General features: G+C 37.7%; 1 protein-coding gene across 3 annotated transcripts in view; it reads left to right on the top strand.

Moving 5' to 3' along the window:
- Nbea (neurobeachin) overlaps nt 1-20,146 on the top strand; it is a 492,297-nt gene that overhangs the window by 260,816 nt on the left and 211,335 nt on the right. For all 3 annotated transcript variants that reach the window (XM_075950839.1, XM_075950838.1, XM_075950840.1), the window contains exons 36-37: nt 3,066-3,174; nt 6,911-7,077. In XM_075950839.1, the coding sequence (XP_075806954.1) occupies nt 3,066-3,174; nt 6,911-7,077 (276 nt within the window). The remainder of the gene's footprint in view (nt 1-3,065; nt 3,175-6,910; nt 7,078-20,146) is intronic.

The raw sequence follows: 20,146 nt of genomic DNA, 5'->3' as shown, positions 1-20,146 counted from the left end.
TGTCATTCCACCGCTCTGCTCCTAGGAATGAGACCTCATAGCCAGCTGGATCAGGAGTCCTTCATTCCTGCTATCTTCTCTTAGCCTGTGTTAGTTTTGTAATCCACAGTAATGTGCACATACTAGTTTTCTTTCACCTTGCTTCAACATTTAGCGTGTGCTCAGCAGAGGCACTGAGTTAAGTGCTCACAATTCACATCCCTCTCTTGAAGCATATTCATCTACAAACTAAACCAGTAACTTCATCAAGTTAGTGTTTTAACTTTGTAGTTCTCTCCAGTCCCCTATGTATGTATGTTTGTGTGTGCATGTATGTAGTGTATGTACCCCCAAAGGCTAGAGGTCATCCTCTATGATATTCCATCTTACTTTCTGAGAGAGTCCATCACTGATCCTGGAGCTCATCTGTTGGTAGACAATCTTACCAGTGAAGCCCACGGTTTCCTTTCTCTGCCTCCCCCATGCTGAGTTAATAGATGTGTGCCACCTCACCTGGCTTTATGTGGGTGTGTAGATCCAAACTCGGGTCTTCCTAATTATACAGCAACCACTTTTCCCAGGTCCTCTTTTGATCATTTGTGCTGTGCCAGGACAGCATCACCATAGAGTGTCTGTCTGTCCCTCTGCAACGATGCTGCTTTATGTCGCAGGGTCTTCGTTTGAACTCATACTACTGGTAACATTTCCGTGAGTCCTCCATGAGCAATGCCTAGTTATACAGACCAATCCTCATCACAGAGTAAGTGTTTTTATTTCAAAGCAGAGCCAAACAGGTTGTAGCAAAATTTTCCAACATGGTTAAACACAAATTCAGAGCAACTGAGATTTTATATTACAGCTCTGAAATAAAGGATCCATTCACTCAGCTTTCTTAGTGAAAGGTGCCATGCAGATTCTGCAGCTAATTTGTTGGGAAAATATTAAAATAGGTCAATGAAATTCAACTTTGATAAATTAGAAAAATATTGGCTATGCAGGCCTCTTAACAATACATAACTTTAAAAATTAGATTTCATCAACTTTTTACAAATGTCAGGGATATGTAATAGTTTCTTCTTTGGCTTTTCTGTGGTTACCAATGAAGAGGACATGTCTGCCGTAAGTATATCAAATGTAGTGGTAAATATAGGAGAAATTACTATGAGTTGGTATTTGACAAATACATATTCCAGTGTTTTTTCTTACATGTTGGAGTGTTTGTGATGTATTGTGTGATGCACACGTGTGTGTAGGCGTGCATACATGCTTGCAGAAGAGGGAGAAGTGGAGTGCCTGTCTCTAATGTTTTGTCTTATTGCCTTGGGAACAGGGTCTCTTACTGAACCCCAAGACACCTTTTGAGTTAGGTTGACTGGCCAGCGAGCACTGAGAGACCCACCTATCTTGGCTCCCAGTGCTGGGATACAGGTGCACACAGGTTGGCCTGGCTTCTAAAATTCAGGTCCTTATTGCAGCACAAGTGCTCTTAGGCACTGAGCATGTCACCATCCCCATAAACACAAATTCTAGAGCAAGTCAAACCTATGCCATTCTAATTGTAACTTGGGACAATTGAACAAGGACAAATAATTCATGTTGTTATTGAACTGTGAAAACCAAAGCTTGTGTTCTTGAAAATAATCCTTCAGATTACAGACTCAGAAGGGAATAACCTGGCAACGAATAAATATAAGCATGAAAACTGAATTTTTAAAAAGACCTCGGTAATATAGAGAGACTGAGAGCTGCGGACTCTCATGCTTTCCAAATAAGAAGGAACTTGGTAAATTTGCTCTTTAATAGAAGATCAGAAGTACTATTTGCAAAAGGAAATGTTTGATAAGCATGGGAGGGGCTGGAGACATGGCTCGACAGGTAAGCACACCACCTGCTCCTGCAAAGGACCAGGTTTGGTTCCCAGGCTCTATATCAGGTGGCTTACAGCGTCTCCAGAAGATCTGATGTCCTCTTCTGCTCTCCACAAGTACCCAGAAACATGTGAACATACACAGAGACACACTTACTCACACATAATTTAAAAAACTAAAATCTTTTTAAAATATACACAAAAGAAGTTTCACTGCTTTTAGCTGACAAAATGAAAATATGTTTAATTATTACTCAAAGGATACTGGCAGTATTTAAAGTAATTAAAAGTACAGGTTATGCTTCTGAAATATTAGTTAATCAAGGTGAAATATAAAAGTGAAGTTATGAGAAGTTTTTAAAATTTTGGCATAGGACAAGGTACTTCATTTCATGATTGTTGGTTTCTTTTTTTTTAAACTTTCTTTTTATCTATTCAATGTGTCTTTTACATCATGTACTTTAATCCCATTCATTTACCCGTCCCTTTGAGTTTGCCTTCTGCCCCAGTACTCCCCCCCGCCCAGATAATACATAATTTGAGACAGATAAAAGGGGACAAAAGCACAGGAAGCTACAGAGTACGCCACCAAGAAAATAGAAGTGGGAGTGTCAAAATATTGCTGCAGAAGAGTGCCGCCATTCTGGAAAGAAGTGCCTCAAAGAAAGAACAAGTTAGTGTCAGAGTCACAGACTCTCTAAGGCAGGAAACTTTTGAGGAAAGCAAGTGGAAAGCAGATTGCTGAGCACTCTATTACCACATAAGAGCATGCTGGGGAGACTCATAATGCTGGTCTATGGTCCATGCCATACAAGGAAACACACAACAGGATCTGCCTGTTAGAATCTGAAGCTGGAGAACGGGGATGCAGGAAGTAGCACTTGACTGCCTGTTACATTTGAAAAGCTTGAATTTTTAAGAAGTAGTTTAGCAATGAGCCTTACTGTTGCATTTGTTTAAACCCTTTGTTTCATTGTAGTTCTGAGACTTTAGAATCTTATGTGGGAGTTGTAGAAGTTCTTCAGGCCTATCATTTGCCTTGCTAATAAACATGCTGCAGTTATGGTCAGATTTATCCTCTCCTTTATAATCTAGCTTTACGTAAGTTTTATGCATAACTTTTGAAATAGTAAAATTGTATTATTGTAAAATAATTGGACACTCCTCCAAAGAAAAAGGCCATGAGGAAATAGTAATTCCATCGGTATTTGTCTTTCAGATTGCTGTGCCATGCTATGAAAGACCACATAGTCCGTGTTGCTAACGAAGCTGAGTTCATCTTGAACAGACAGAGAGCAGAGGATGTGCATAAGCATGCAGAGTTTGAGGTAAGGTTAAGTCAAGCATCACCCGTTTGTTACCTGACATGTGACATACTGGAAGAGGGAATGCCACTGGAGGCATTTGAGGTCGTGCTTTTAGAGACTTCCTCAGTATCAGTCAAAACACTGATACATTAACATCGTGTCACTCTGTCCTGTCCTCACCATGGGGAAGGGGAGCCCGACGTTATTCTCGACTACTATACAGACACTTAGAACCTTGAGATTCCAAAAGCCTTGTTCTTAGTCTATTAGAGCTTTGCATGACAACTAGGTGCACATGGATGCTTGTGTGGTTTATGAATGGACTCACATGCCGTTCAGCACATCTCCTAGTTTCACTCTTTTAAATACAGCAGTTCAGTATTTCAGGTCACTCAGTTTTTGAAACGGTGCATTTCAGAAATACATAGATGGTCTGATGTTTGGCTTTCACGGGCTCCTGGTGGCCTTAGAGTTAATAACTGCAGCAGTACATTTTCTTGGTGCATCATGCCAATAAGTGAAGCTAGAGAAGAGAGCCAACCATTTTAGGTTCCATGGGGTTTTTATCTCAGTAGAGCAGCTCACTGAGTCGTGCACATTGATGGACTAGGTCTGCTGATCTCTGACCTTGACAACTGAAAAGCATAAGACAGAAAAACATCTGTTGTCACTTTCATATAAACAGACACCCCTTGACTGGTCAGATGGATAGCAGGCACTTCATGTATGGCATTGTGAATACTGTATTTAAAAAAATTGCTTGAAACATCAATAAAAAAGTATAGTGTCAGGTAGTTTGCCAAAGTTAAGTTTCATATCACTTCAGCAATAAATTGTTGGATATTTATCAGGATATAATGTAGTATTTTGGATGGCTAGAAAAAGTGAATTATTTCTTTTTTGAAAAATATATTTATATATAAGTTGTCAGAATTTTAAAAAAGAATCTTTTTAATTTATTTATTTTTATTGAAAAAAATTTTTCACCTCCTCCCGGCCTCCCATTTCCCTCCCCCTTCTCCCACTCCTCTCCCCCTCCCCCCACTCCCCTCCCCCTCCCTCTCCAGTCTGAAGAGCAGTCAGGGTTCCCTGCCCTGTGGAAAGTCCTAGGTCCTCCCCCCTCCGTCCAGGTCTAGGAAGGTGAGCATCCAAACTGGCTAGGCTCCCACAAAGCCAGAACATGAAGTAGGATCAAAACCCAGTGCCATTGTCCTTGGCTTCTCAGCAGCCCTCATTGTCTGCCATGTTCAGAGAGTCCGGTTTTATCCCATGCTTTTTCAGTCCCAGTCCAGCTGGCCTTGGTGAGCTCCCAATAGATCAGCTCCACTGTCTCAGTGGGTGGGTGCACCCCTTACGGTCCTGACTTCCTTGCCCATGTTCTCCCTCCTTCTGCTTCTCATTGGGACCTTGGGAGGTCAGTCCGGTGCTCCAGTGTGGGTCTCTGTCTCTATCTCCATCCATCGCCAGATATAAAAAGAATCTTTAATTGCATTTTGACTATGGAAGTAAATAAGATTTAGAACTTTAACTGGATTGTCTGCAGAATCAATTTTGAGACAATTATAGTTATACTAAAAAAAATCAGGTTGTTCTGTGGGACTATAACAGACCAATATTTGTCTTATGAAACATTTTGAATATATTTTCAGGCATGCAGATATTAGCTATGACCTTTAGCACACATTTAATCAAAAGGAAATTAAGATAAGGGCAGTGTTTCTTTCTCATCTGTTTATACTGTCCCACAGAAGGAATATTTAGACATTGTTTCGTAGTTGCTCTTCTGACCACAATGATTATTCAACAATCCCAACGTTCTGTCTCTGTATTTTAAGTACATCTGTGGCTTCCCTAGTAGAGAAGGAAGATTTTCTCAGACTCACTCCAGTGTTGCTTTTTTTGTTGTTTTTTTTTTTTTTTGAGGTAGTGGTGAGCTTAGTCTCCCTGTGGTTGTGCAGGAGGAGTAGTGAAAGCTTCTGAAGGTAGTGGACATGAAGGCTGGATGCTTTTAGTACTCATATTCACAGTGTATTCTGCCAATGTAGTCTAACTTTTAGGACTCATATCCACAGTGTATACTGCCAATAGAAGTCTAACTTTGAGAAAATAGTCACTGTTACTTAACGGATACCCACTGGTTTTTCAGCTCAAATGCTTACATTTGTTTACTTCATGTTAGAATGTGTATGTGTCTATGTTTGTATATCTGTGTGTATATACATCTATGTGCTTGTGAGTGTATGTATCTGTATTTGTGTCTATGTGTGTGTGTGTGTATATATGTGCTTGTATGTGTATGTCTGTGTTTTTGTCTGTATTTGTGTATGTATTTATGTGTGTAGAGGGTGTGTGTGTATACTAAATATATCAGTTTTAAATTTTTAAAACAATGCAGATGGTGTGACATTTGACGAGGCTTGACAATTGTCTGTAGCCCTCATAGAGCTCTGCAGTTAAGGGAAATGTATTTAATTTGAGCTAGGTACTTCACAGTTAAGACTTTTCCCTTAGTTAATACTTTAATTGTTAAGGAAGAAAAATGAAAATTTAATTTTACCCTCCAATGTGCTAATGAAATATTAACCACATTATTGCAGCAGATATTTGTACTAATTGGTGATTCCCTGTACAAAAAGATAAATTGAATAATGAATTAATTCTTCTTAGACTGTTATGGGTTCTTTCTGCGGACGAGAAATCTTGCCTGGAGTATGTGTCAGCAGACAGGACTGTGTCCCCATGCCTCCTATGCAACAGGTCTTTGCACAGTGGTCATAACTGGAGCTGGTCACATGTATTTTCTTAGATGTTTGAAATGTAACTCTAAAATCACAGGCTGAGTCAGTCTTCACAGTAGCTAATCTAAAACTCAAGTGTCTTTTGAGTTCTGCATCGGAGGTTTGCATAAAAAGGTAGCATCATAAAATAGAAATAAGATGCAGATATGACAACTGAGGGCTATGGACCTGGGAAGATGAGACTAAAAATGATTCTTGTGAGACCTTTTGAAACATTAAATACTAGAGTTAGAAGAGAACCTGGAAAAACGTTGTCTTAGCTTCTCATTTTACAGATCGGGAATTTGGGGCAAAAAGCAAACATAGTCTGCTTAAAATACGAAACAAAATCCATCTGCTAAATATCTAAGTAATTTTTTCTATGCTACATTGTCTTTCAGGAAGCAAAAAATTATATAGCAAGTGACAAGGTTTTTGTTTTCAAAGTAATTACCGGAATCATATATCTTTATTTTAAGTGAGGCATGTTAACTTGGTTTTAAAAAGTAGACTTAAGTTTAGTGAACTTTTTAATTATTTCTTCTTAATGATTAATTTTGACACTGATATAAAATTTAAGAGTGAGAACCCTAAGATCTAATCTACATGGATAGTAGAAAAATACAAGATCTCCTGAGTAAATTGGGAGCATGGGGACCTTGGGAAAGAGTTGAAGGGGTAGGGGGAAGCAGGGAAAGGGGCAGAGAAAAATGTAGAGCTCAACAAAAATCAATTTTAAAAAAGAAGTGACCCAAAGTAGAAAAGCATTAATTATGGAACTTTTCTCAAAATATTTTACATATACTTTTCAAAAGAACACATTGTTTTCTAATTCGAAAAGTGGTTCTACCTTTCTTAGAACAGTCTTAGAGTATGTCAAATGGCGGTTGGAAATTCAGTTCTTCTTCCCTTTAGGTTAAGGGTGGGCAGCATTTTTCCACTCTACATAGTGTGTTCTTACTTGTTGCATGCATTCACAGTCACAGTGTGCACAGTATGCTGCTGACAGGAGAGAGGAGGAGAAGATGTGTGACCACCTCATCAGTGCTGCCAAGCACCGTGACCACGTGACAGCGAACCAGCTAAAGCAGAAGATTCTCAACATCCTCACGAACAAGCATGGTGCCTGGGGGGCTGTTTCACACAGGTGGGTAAGGAGGGTGGGTGTGGAGGAAGAGAGTAACAACATATATAAGAGAAAACTAAAACCCATTTCCACCATGGCCACACATTTATTACTTAAATATAATTCAAAAATATGAAAATGGGCTTTATTAGTTCAAATCTTTATTTTAATAATTTAGATGAAACCCTAAATGATGATCTTTTTGTTTTGTTTTGTTTGTTGGTTAGTTTTTGGTTTATTTGAAACAGAATTTTCCTATGTAGCCCTGACTATCCTGGAACTCACTGACCAGGCTGGCCTCGAACTCAGAAATTCACTTGCCACTGCCTCCTGAGTGCTGGGATTAAAGGTGTGCACCACCACTGCCTGGCTAAAAAGTAAATGTTTTGAATTTTCTCTTATGCTACTAATTTCTATTTTAGAGTAATAGGTAGTGATATAACATTTACTTATGCAGGAATGTGAGGTGTACGATGTTCCTCTCTTTTTAAAGGACTTTTAAAAATTAGTTTGTCATTTTTAACCTTTGATTTTATGTGGTGATGAAATATAATCACTTACTATAGAGAAGTGACACATTACTTTAAAATGGTTTCTTTTTACTCTCAATTCAAATTTAAGGATTTTTTTAATCTCAAATTGTGCTTATTCTGCTGTAGCACAAATAAACCAAAATTGATCATTTATGAAACATAATTTTTTTGTTTTCTGAAGTTTATGGGCATATAAGGTAAGGTTTTTTTTGGTCTCTACAAACTTTTCTTTTAAAAAATTAATGAAAAAAAACTCACAGTGTTTAATTTGCTGGTGTCATCTTGCTTGTTGTATCTCTTTTATTGAACTCCATCACATGTTTCTACTAAACTTCCAGCAGTGTGGTAATTTTCAGAATATAGACCAGATACTACTGTGGAACATTCTGGGAGAAGCAATTCTGTTAGAGGAGACTTGACAGTCTGTCCTGGGCTTACAAGAAAGATTTGAGAAAATATTAGTGGTTTTGTATTTAAGGTAATACTATATAGCCTAACGTCTTAGCAAAAGAACACCAAGTACTTGACATTTATAATAACCTCATAACAGCCATGCATGTTACTTTCAGGGACTGCACTATCTCATCAGGCTCTGTATTTGCAAGGCAGACTCCATTAAACACGAGACCCCTAAGAATACTCCACTCTCAGGTGGCTCAGACTTGACTGCATCTCTTATCACCTTCCAAGGAGAATATATGCAGTGCCGCTATGTCAGGGAGGTGCACAACCTTATACCACATAGGAAGTATTCCCTCATGCCACCCTCAGACAGATGAACCACAGTTACATGTCTCATCTCCATCTTAGGCCAACTCATCTTTGATTCTGTCCATTTTTGTCCCATTTTCAGAAGAGACATGAACTCATGTCTGTTAAACGCAAAGAGGGCACCAACAGTAGACAAAAGAAATAATTATACCCAAGTCTAGCTTAGTGACTGTCTATGAGTTAGTTGGGGGTGTTTAACCCCCTTAAGTGCAACGCAATGGCAACGACTCATGCAAGCTGTGTTCTTGCAGCTCCCTACACAACTTGAAAGAGAGTCCAGATCTGAGACCTCATCTTCCCAGTAACTGTCACTGCCCATAGAACTGTGAGAGTGGTTTGTAACAAAGTCCTTTACGTTTCAGGACCTTCTTGAGCCTAGTATGTTTGGGTTACGTCTTAAGTTCCATAAGCCTCCCTCCAGAAAGGCATACCTGTTCAGAGGAAAGTCCATTCAACAAGCATCAAAAGTCTTTGTGCCTGTATGATACTACGGTCAACAATGACCTCACATTCCAATGGAAATCGTGAATTTCTCAATGTCACAAAATATTGTAAATTAACTGGTGCTTTTGAATGCTTTCCTGTGATGTTACAAATGTAGCTTCTGGGGCCAATGAGAAGGCTCAGTTAGGGAAAGCTCCCAATTCTGAACACTTGGATTTGACCCCTGGACCTCGATGGTGCAAAGAGAGAACTGACTCACACAAGTTGTCCTCTGACCTCCACGTGATTGCCACAGTGTGCGCACATACAAATAAACAAACAAGCAAATAATAAATGAATGCTTTGGGAAGATTTGGCTTTTGTATAATTGTCAGCTTTTGCATGTTGTACATTAGATATAAATATTGTGCATATTGCAAATTAGAATCACTTTATAAATATAAGTAAATTGGTTCTCACATTTCTCATTTTAATACAGCAACAAATAAGATTAATTGCACATTGGAATTTTTATTATCTTTCAGGGGAACTGAAAAGCATGTTTCCAAATGGAGAGGGCATATTTTGATTAGAGTTCATTTTCCTGGGATGCTTAACTGTATTTGATAGTCATAAAGCTCTGTGCTCCCTTGATTACTTTGGTTCCCCTGCTGCATATTTGGCCTCCCGTCATAATGTATATCCTCACAGTTCATGGCTTCCCCCTGCATCCACACTGGCTTCTGCCTGCATTGGTAGCAGGCTGACCTCGCTTTGTTTGTTGTCTCCTCTCTAGTCTTTTCAGACTCAAGTGTCTGTTGAGGCCACCTTTCTCTGGTCATTTTTATCAAATTTTCACACTTTCTGTTCTTTCATCACTTTCTTGAATTTAGCTTTAATCTTTTTCATGGCTCTTAAAATTAAATGTTTATTTCTTTAACCTGGTATTATGGACTTTTGCTTTTAACTCTATACCCAATATATAGTACTCTACATATAACAGATGCTCAATACATACTCTTTACATTTATTTATTTATTTTTATGTTTTAATCAAAATAGAATTATAGCACTTTTCCCCCTTTCCTTTCCTCCCTATAGCCCTCCCCAGCCCTCTTCATTCAACTCCTTCCAGGTCCCCCCACTCTCATATTAATAGGATCTTATTCCTTGTTATTATTACATAATGTGTATAAATATGCATGAATATATAAATACAACCTGCTGAGTCCATTTTTGTTGTTAGTGTGTAAATGATTTCAGGGATGACCACTTTGTATTGGATAACCAATTAGAGGAATCATGCCTGGGGGAGGCTAATTCTCCATCTCTCAGCAGTTTTAGGTAGTTGCCTGTGATTCTTTCTGTAGAAACCCAGTGAGATTTTTCTCCGTACCCATTAGTATGTCTACTGATACTGCCATTATTCCAGTCTGGCTTAAACAACATTTCAAGCCTACTTCCTGGTATTCTGGCTCTTAGAATTTTTCTGTCCCTCTTACATAGATACAGGAGCTGTATTGTAGATGTGTCCATTTTGTCGGGAATCCTCACAGTCCATTGATCGCTGCATTGTGTTCAAAAATGGTTTTCCATGATGATCTCCATTTACTGCAAAGAGAAGTGTCTTTGAAGAGGAGTGAAAACTACACTTAGCTGTGGATGTAAGGATAACTTTAGAAGATAGTCAGGAAATATGCTAGTCTAGCAAAGGGGCAGTAGTAGATTCTAAGATTCTTTAACTCATTAACCCTGGGAAACTGACTAGGTTTCTAGTACCAGGCATGATTTCGGTCCTGTTGATTGGGCCTAAAGTATAATGAGACAATTCTTGCTTATTACAGACATGTAAGTGCCACTTCTTGCACTTATCCAGATACCTTGCTATGCTGGTCATTGTTGTGGTTCACAACATTGAGCTGGTTAGGGCTATTAATTGTTTCCCTCCCTTAGTAGTTGCATAGTATTTTCTGGTACTATAGAAGCTAGAACACAGGCAGGAGGCTTTACATGAGGTAAAGCTTAAATAAATTGAGTACTGTGCCCTAAGTGTACAGTGCCTTCAGCAGTAGGGCTTACCATCAGTCTCTGAAAAATAACAGCAATATTGTTTAGGGTGGTGTTCTCAACCTATGGGTAATGACCCTTTGGGGAAATTACATATCAGATATTTACATTATGATTCATAACAGTAGCAAAATTGCAGTTATGAAGAAACAATGAAATAATTTTATGATTGGGGGGTCACCACAACATGAGGAGCTGTATTAGCAAGTTTGAACTAGGGAGTGTTGGAACTACCCTGACAATAACCTGTGACTAGCTATTCAAAATCAAGGTTTTAGTGCCTAATACTGGGGTTTTCGTTTGTGGTTCTTATTTACATTCTAGACTTCAAGATATATTTTCGAGCTATAATAATAAAATAATGTGACATTGGCACAAAAACAAAGATGTAGATCAATGGAATAAAATCAAAGAGCCAAACATGAGTACTTATAACTACAGTCATTTGATAGTGGAGATTAAAAAACAGCATTAAACTGCATACATTGAAGAAAAATGTTAAAAAAGCATTTTTAACAAAGGTCCTGAAAAAACTCCATGTCCACATGTCGAAAAATGAAATTATACCCACCATATATGTCACCCTACACAAAATTATCTCAAGTGGATCAAGGGCATCATTTTGAAAACTGAAGTGCTAAAACTGCTAGACTAAAACATGGGTAGAACCATACATTACTTAAATTTAGGAAAGGACTTTGTTCATAGGATTCCATTTCTCTGGGATTAAGACCAACTGTTGATAACTGGGACCTCATAAAACAAAAAAGCTTCTGTACATCTAAAGAAACAGCCAGTCAAGTGAAGAAGAAACCCGCAGAATGGAAGAGTATGTTTGTAGCTATATATCTGATAGAAAATTAATATCCAGAGTATACAAAGAACTAGCAAAACAAAGAGGGGGAAAAAAGGACGTAATTTTTTAAAATGGGCTAGGGATGTAAACAGTTCTCAATAGAAGAAATCAAAATAGTTAAGAAATATCTCAAAAAGTGTTTATCATTCTTTGCAATTCAGGAAATGCAAATTAAATCAACTTTGAGATTTCATCTTATGCTAGTCTAGTCATAATGGCTAAAATCAACAAAAGAACCAGTGGGGGAAAATATGCTGCTGAGGTGTTGAGGAAGGAGGAGCCCTTGTCATTGTTGGTAGGAATGAAAATTGGCGCAGCTGCTCTGAAAATCAGTATGGAGAATCTTTTAAAAACAAAAATCAATCTCCCATATGATCCAGCTGTACCAACCCTTGGCATATGCCCGAAGGACTTGACACCCTACTCTACGTCCACTGCCACTACTCACAGTAGCCAAGAAGTGGAAACAGCCTGTGTCCTTCAACAGATGAACAGAGACTAATCACAAACACGATGAACAGTAAACACAATGGAAAGCTAAATCTGTTTTTTAAAAGAAAAGAAGTCATGAAATTAATAAAGTTGGAAAGAAAATATGGGTGAGGTAACCCTGATATAGAAAGACATTTACATTTATAGTCTTGTCTGTGCTTCTCAGCTTCAAAGCTTCAGATGTAAATATATAACCTGGAATAACAGCAGGAACCAGGAAAGTAAAAAAGGACCCTCTTGGGAGGGGGTGCTTGAGAGGGGAATAGCAGGATATAGGTGCTATAATGTAAAGGGGGGATGGGCCGGGGGACTCCAAATGCGGAGGAGGGAGGAAGGTCAGTACAGAAGGAGAGGAGGGACAAATAACAGCAAGGTTGTTTGACGAATCCTCAAGGAATCATATTATTTTATATTTACCTAAAGTTAAATTCAGTATGTATTTTTGGAATTGAATTCATTCTTGAAGATCTCTGTGTGCTATATTACCATGTGTCAGAGTGTTTTGGCTTGCTTTAGAGGTGGCCTTTATCATATAAGATTTGAGATTAATAACATGAAGCTCTACTGTTTATTTCCTGTGTGCTGTATTAACCTTCAACAAATAACTTCCCTGTTCCTCAAGTTGTTTAATGAATAATATGGAGTAAACGGTTTCTACTTTATTAAAAGTAAAATTAATTGATGTGTATAAAATGTCTGATATAAGATATCTAGTACCCTTTGTTTCTTTTTTTGGCTACTTGAAAAGAGCCTATTAAATGTAATAATACCCCCAATATGTTAATTATTTTATTCATTTTTATCAATAAATTAAAGCTTGACTCTTATCTGTGCTAGCTAGCATAGTTGTAAGCAAACTTGACATCTAGTCTGGGCTTATTGGCTATTAGAAAAAATGATGTTAAATAAATGGTAACAGACACACAAGCAGCAGGAAAAAGACAGGCCCCTCCAGGATTTTTGTTCTATTAGGGAAGAATTATTTGAAGAAGCATTGTTTAAGCTAAAATTGGAAGTGATTGTTAGATGAGTGTCTGCAGATAGTAGGATTTAAGTCGTTTAGAAGACAAATATTACTAAAACTTTGACCTGGACACTAACAAGATGAACAGAAAAAAAAGAGTAATTTTTCTAGTATTTAATGAACAGTGGAGATAATAGCTTGAAGATAGTTTTAAGTAGTTTGAAGTAACATATGAGCAACATGATCTGTGACCTTATAGCATATTGAAAATGTGTAACTTTGTTCCAGGGAGGTGTGAAAATAATAGGAACTTTGAACTGCAGGGCAATAGGATCTATGTTTACAAAGATAAGTCCAACTGCCCAGTGAAGCTATGTACAGAACAGATAAGAATGTGTGCTCATCCTGTTCAGACCTGCCAACTGTCAATCCAGCATCTCCTCTGCCCAGAGCACTCCCTGGCTTTCTCTAACTCCGCCAGCCCTGCTCCTCCATGCTTACTCTCATCACTCTGCAGGAGTTCTGCGGTGGCTCTGTTTGAAAGGCTTGCCCTGTGCCTGTCTTTCTTAGTGGGGGAACTGAATACCAATCATGTCTAAATTCTGCTTATCAAATCTACATTAAATATGAAGAAATGTCATCGCTATAATAATCTACCGTCACATAAAAGTGTTTACTTTTAACATAGATATGCCAGTTCTTGCTTTTTACTCATTCATACTACGAGACCTAACATACTTTAGCATTTAAATTAATTTTGTTGTCATTTCTTTCTGTATTGTCTATAGTCTAAAATTTGAAAACTTCTTTTAAAATATGCATCTCAAGATTTGGTGCTATTGATATAAGCTGGGGGTATTTTTTCTTATTCTGTTAGTATTGAGGATTACATTTCCTTTTCTTACATGCCATAACTGCCTGTATCAAGCAAACCCATCCTATGCTCTTAAAGCCTGAGCTGGTTTCAGGGGTGCTACTTAATTAATTAAGGCAAGGCAGACAGATTTAATTGACTGAAAAAGCTAAAGCAAAGAGAAATTCTTCAAAAGAAGTTAATGTCAGCCTGTGTCCCACAGAATTCTCTGGTGCCTTCCAGAATTGCTCAGTGAACAGAGCCAGGAAAATCTCACCATTTCTCAAATGGACATAACTAATAGATGCTGAACCAAGTAACGCTGCAGATGTGGAACTGTTGATGAATCCAGTGCAGCCATTGTAACCAATATTTAAGAAATAAAGGCAAATTGTCTTTTAAAGAATGTCTGAAAATAAGATCTCCACAAAGAGATGGAGTGCACAAAAAGACGCTCAAAGAGGAAATGAAATCATTGACATGAAAACTTAGCTGTGTGTACTCAGTAGTAGAACAGAGTTGACAGGGGAAAGAGCAGGAGCATAAAGATAGGCATGAAGTACATAAGGATGCTCAGTATCAGCTGCTACAAAAAGGCAAAACAAAATTCAATTATGCACTTATTAAAATGTCCAAATGAAAGCAACAGAGATGGGCTGGCAAGGTAGTTCAGCAAGTAATGGCATTCAGCGCCATACAAGAACTGGAAAAGATATGAATGAAGTATGTACAACCCTCACACATCCCTGTAGAAACACAAATGGACTCAGCTTCTTTGGGAGTTCAGATGGATTAATTTTCACTAGATATATATTATAAAATGTTTATCTCATAGTACTATTCTATGTAAAATAACAAGTTATTCAGGGATGAAAAGAAACATTATGCTAGAAATATTCAAATAGTTTAAAGTGCCAAACTCTCATCTAGGAATGTGCTACATAAATATGTAAGCTGTGTTGCTTAAATATTGATAGCACCTGGGTTAGTTAAAACAGTATAGTAATCATCCTGTCTTAAGCAATGTGGGGTGTGAGACTCCTCAGTGAGTAAGGGGTCACTCAGTAGACTGTAGTTCCTCTGAGATGGTTATGGAAGGGAGGATTGAAAGAGTCAAGGAGACAATAAGAGAGAAGAAACAGCAAATTGTAGATTGTGAGAACAGAGCCACAACCTAGGACTGCCCTCCAGCATGTGGTGATGCAGATGATGAGATGCGGCTGGGGAGGGAGTGCTGCCGAAGATCAGTTATCAGAGGTTCAGAAAGTGAAAAGGAGAAATGCTTATTGGGTACTGACTTTGAATTATTCATAGAGTTCCAATATTTAGGATGAAAGGGGAGATGTCAACATATTTTCAGTCTTCCATTTTTAAGAGAAATGATCTGAGATATGCAAAGGACTCCAAGGAGAAAGATTAAAAGGGCATTGCTATGCTTAGCCAGAATTTAAGACACAAAGTTCAGTGAGGCAGTAGTGGCACACACCTTTAATACCAGCACTCCAGACACAGAAGCAGTCAGATCTCTGTGAGTTTGAGGACAGCCTAGTCTACAGAGAGAGTTTCAGGACAGCAAGGGCTGCTCAAAGAAACACTGTCTTGGAAAACAAACAACAACAACAAAAAAGAAGTTTATCTTCCTTAAAACAAAATGTAATACAGATGAAAATGAAAAGAAACATAAAATACACTGCAGCAGAGCAAAGCATATAAGGCTGTCCCGGTGCAGCCTCTCCCAGAACTTCAATACGGGGCACACTACAGAGTACCCGTCTAGGAGGATCTGGAAATGGAGACTTCAGCACAGGTGTCTGCTTGGGTGTGAAGGGTTGGACTGGAGGCTCCCTGACCCTTTTGATTGACCTAAACTATATCGATTTTTAAAAATTTGGATAATAATTTTTGGTCAGTCTTTCAGAAGTCATTTTAAAATCCATAACACATACTGTTAAATACATAAACCACACAGATGCATATAACAGAGGACAGCAATTTTCAGATAAAAAAACAACTAGTCACAAACATTAGACTGCTTTCTTATCCACAGAAGCCTTTGGTGTCTACCTTTTTTTTCTCTCAAATTCCTAGGATTGGAATTTGTCCATAACTTTAAAAAGGGCATAAAATTGAAAACTTGTGATGGTTTCCCCTCCTTAAAGTGAGTCCATCACAACCTCTAGTCCTTAATGCAATTTTTAAAAACTCTGCTCTTTGCTTTGATATAGCTACAAGACTAACGATATTAGCGCATATGTTTGGCTCACACCAGTTCTTCTATGTTAAAAATAATGTAAGTTTTGACTGTTTAATTTGGTGTTACAAAACCTCTTTTCAGTGGAATTTTGTATTTGACATTATAGCTATAATTCTATGTGTTTTATATAAGGTGACATTTGAGAAAACACAAAATGTCTTACATAAAGATCATCATGAAATATGTATGACATAACCATAAAGACCATTGTGAGCATTGTTAGTAACTGCCCAGTTGGAATGGAAATCTAAGAGAACTGAAGGCTGCCATCATGTAAGCCTTCAGAAAACTCAGGTAGAGAGTTATGTCTACTAAATGTAGACCACTGGCATCAAGGCCTTTACAAATTGTCCAAGAAGAAAGCACCAGTAGTGTGTCATCACTAAGTAAGGGCGCAGTTTTTGCTACTTTAGGGTTAGACAGTTATGTCCCAAGAATATCATCTTCTCCTTTTAATAGCTTTCAAGCTGATATAAGCCCTGGAAATCTAATTTACATGATTTATCTGGAAACTGTAAAGTATAGTATCTACTTAGAGATAGTGTGAGAGTGTGAGAAAAGTGAAGAACTGTTTCTCCAGCTAATTCCAGAGCACCTGACCCCATTTATTTTTTTACCTCCATGTGCACCAGCAGTACACATTCATGTGTGCAAGTAAAAATACCTCACACATAAATAAGATAAATGCATCATTGTTTAAATTTTCATCTTCTTGTAAACTTGGTGGTGCTTTGTCAAACTTAGGCAAATACTTGTTCCTATGTCCAGATCAAGGGGTAGTAAGTGACAGGACCTCACTGCTTCCTTGAGGATCACCACATCTCTTGATATTGAGTTCACAAATAAGTTCTTAACATTATTCTGTTTCTTATATTGCTTCTTTTAATCTGTATCAAAATTAAAAATGTTTACCTTGAACTTGTAAATTTTCAAAAAAAATCCTCACTAAATAAATAGCCTTTACAAAAGGACAATAAGTTTAAAAGGATATTTATATGTCCACATTTTGCTGTTTTATTCTTTTAGTGTAAATAAATATGTATAGTATTTTGTTTGGTCATTGAGAAATATTCCCCACCAACAGGAGTGGTGACATTTACCTTTAATCCCAGCACTCTGGATACAGAGGCAGGTGGATCTCTATATGTTCAAGGTTACCCTGGTCTACGAAACAAGTTAGTTATAAGCCAGCCAGGGCTGCAAAGTGATTGAGAACCTATCTCAAAAATGAAAGAACAGCAACATAAAATGAAACACACATACACACCAAAATTCCTCACCATATAACTATGCCAAAAATTTTCACAAGCTTTAATGATATATGTCCTGCTTGGAATTTTAATTATTTACTTTATGGTTCCCATACTTTTTCTGTCATCAAAATAATGGCATTTATTAACTTGTTTTGAGTTTATAATATTTGCTGATGTATGGCTATAATATGTAGTAACAGTTACTTTCCTGAGTTTCTTTTAATTTGTAAGTTTTCCAAGTAAAACAATGCCAGTTTCAGGGTCAAGATATAATAAATTCAGGGTCAGCTTTTATCTTTCTTTCTTTCTTCTTTCTTTCCTTCCTTCCTTCCTTCCTTTCTTTCTTTCTTTCTTTCTTTCTTTCTTTCTTTCTTTCTTTCATTCCTTTCTTTCTTGGCAGAGTTCCTCTATGTAGCTTTGTAGCTTGTCCTGAAACTTGTTCTGTAGACCAATCTGGCCTTGAGCTCACATAGATCACCTGCCTGTGCTTCCCAAGTGCTGGGTTAAAGGCATGCACCACCACTACCTGGTATTGTTTTCATTTTTCAGTATTTAGGTGTTCATCTGCAAGTATTAATCATTGTAGGAGCATCTTCCTGTCTTTTAAAAGAAGTCGGTACAAAACTTTTGAATCCCCCCACTGAGGGTATTGGCCTAGTTAATATCTGCTTTAAAATTCAATGTCTGCTCATTTCTCTCTAGTAATGAGTTAAACCTACAACAGTATCTTAGATTTAAGAAACTTTCAGATTCCATCTCATCTGTATGTCTTAGCTCTAGGGCATCTCAACTCCATGCTGTCTCAATTTGACTACTCTTTCAGAGGTCCTGAGTTCAATTCCCAGCAATAACATAGTAGCTCACAACTATCTATAATGAGATCTGGTGCCCTCTTCTGGTATGCAGACATACCTTCAGGCAGAGCACTGTAATAGCAAATAAATAAATCTTGAAAAAGAAAGAAAATCTATAAGAATAAACCATGAAGTGCCATTCTCTTGACTTTGAACTTTTGTTTTTCCTTCCTGGACTTAAGCTGATCATGGTTAAACAAAAATCTTCATGTTTTACCCTTACTTTCTCCAAATACATGTGTCGCTATATCTGTAAATCTGCATGAAGTGGCAGGCAGTCACCGGTGTTCAGATGCTGTGTACATGACATCAGTGCTCGCATGCTTAGAATTTGTAAGAAGGGACAGAACTTGGAATTTTTAAAAACAAGTTGTCTTGAATGTATTGTTAGAAAAATTAGGAAACATAACAAATCCTCACATCCAGTTCACTTCCTCGCTTATTTTTTTTGATTCATAGTTACTCCAACTAATATTATTATCTGTTGCTTGCAGTTGTTCAATAGAAGTGTTGTTGTTTGAGAATTTGAAATGTTCAAATTTTCTTTCTTTTTGCTTGCATTTATAAAAAAGAGGATTTGGTTTATTTTGGATTCATTGAATATTAAAATCACAAGCTTTATCTTGTTTAGCTTTATCTGTTCCTTTGTTACTTTTGCCTTTGGTTGACTACGCCACAAGGAAAGGAGGGTTCTCCATTTTTCTCAGTATCTAATGGTTTTATAGCAGCAGCTGAGCAGATGACTTTCCGTGCTGCCTTAGCTTTCCATTGCAGGCACTGTGGTAAAGAATCAAGTCCTCAAGCATCATCAAGTTGTTGTCCCATGTTTGCCAGTTGGTGTGGCTGCCCTTGTATTTCTGTCTTTCTCAAATGAAAGCCTTCATCGGGATGTTGCTTCTTTCATTGTAAACTTTTTGGAATTTAACTGCACTGTTAAGATTTAAAAGTCAACATTTTTGTGATACTAATTTTTGCTTATTTAGGACTTCTGACATGTCAAGTAAAAAGTAATTGTAGTGCAACTATTATCCATAAAACCCAAATGTGTGAATAACATAATTTGGGCAAAAAAGATTGATAATTCTTTGGTGCTGTGTTTTAGTTTTTTCTTCTTTTAATTCTCTGTTTTTTCCTAATTGTTTGAAATTGCTTAAAAGCTGAGGAATAGTCTCTAGGAGATGGTATCTTATGCTGTGGCTCATGATGAATAAGGCAAAGTTTCTTCCCTTCTGGATTGGTAGTCTTATGAGAGGGAGATTCTGCGTTATATAGAATAATGAAAAGGGGAGTGTAAGGTTGTGAGAAGCTATACCAGTAGAAGCAAGCTGCAAAATCATTGTCCCCAGGCTCAAGTTAACTGGACCTCTCAGGTCCAGTATTCCTGGTACATTTTTAGGTCTCCTTCTGACTTTAAGGAAGGATCAGTTCTATGGGGACAAAGAGATGCTTTTTGCTTCTATGTTTCTTCAAAGAGGTAAAAAGCCCAGCCTCTACTCAGGTAACAAATTGATGGTGGCTTCTTTTGCATTCTGACTAAAGAAAATTACAAAACCCTAGGCATGGGCTACAGCTGAGGATCACTGATGACCAGCTTGAAGCTGTGAGCAGGAAGGCCCAGCTCAGCCCTGGGAATGGGGACTAGCAGGATAGAAGCTGGGAGGCTGGCAGGAGAACCAGAGTTGAATGCTGAGGTTAAAGTGGAAAGAAGTTACCCTTTGGGATTCGGGGCCTGACAGAAATTCCCCTTCTTACATAGCAATAATATCTAAAC

Source organism: Microtus pennsylvanicus, chromosome 16, assembly GCF_037038515.1.
Source record: "Microtus pennsylvanicus isolate mMicPen1 chromosome 16, mMicPen1.hap1, whole genome shotgun sequence".
NCBI classification, from domain to species: Eukaryota; Metazoa; Chordata; class Mammalia; order Rodentia; family Cricetidae; genus Microtus; species Microtus pennsylvanicus.
Note: the sequence above shows the minus strand (reverse complement) of the source record. Positions and strands in the feature narration are given on the sequence as shown.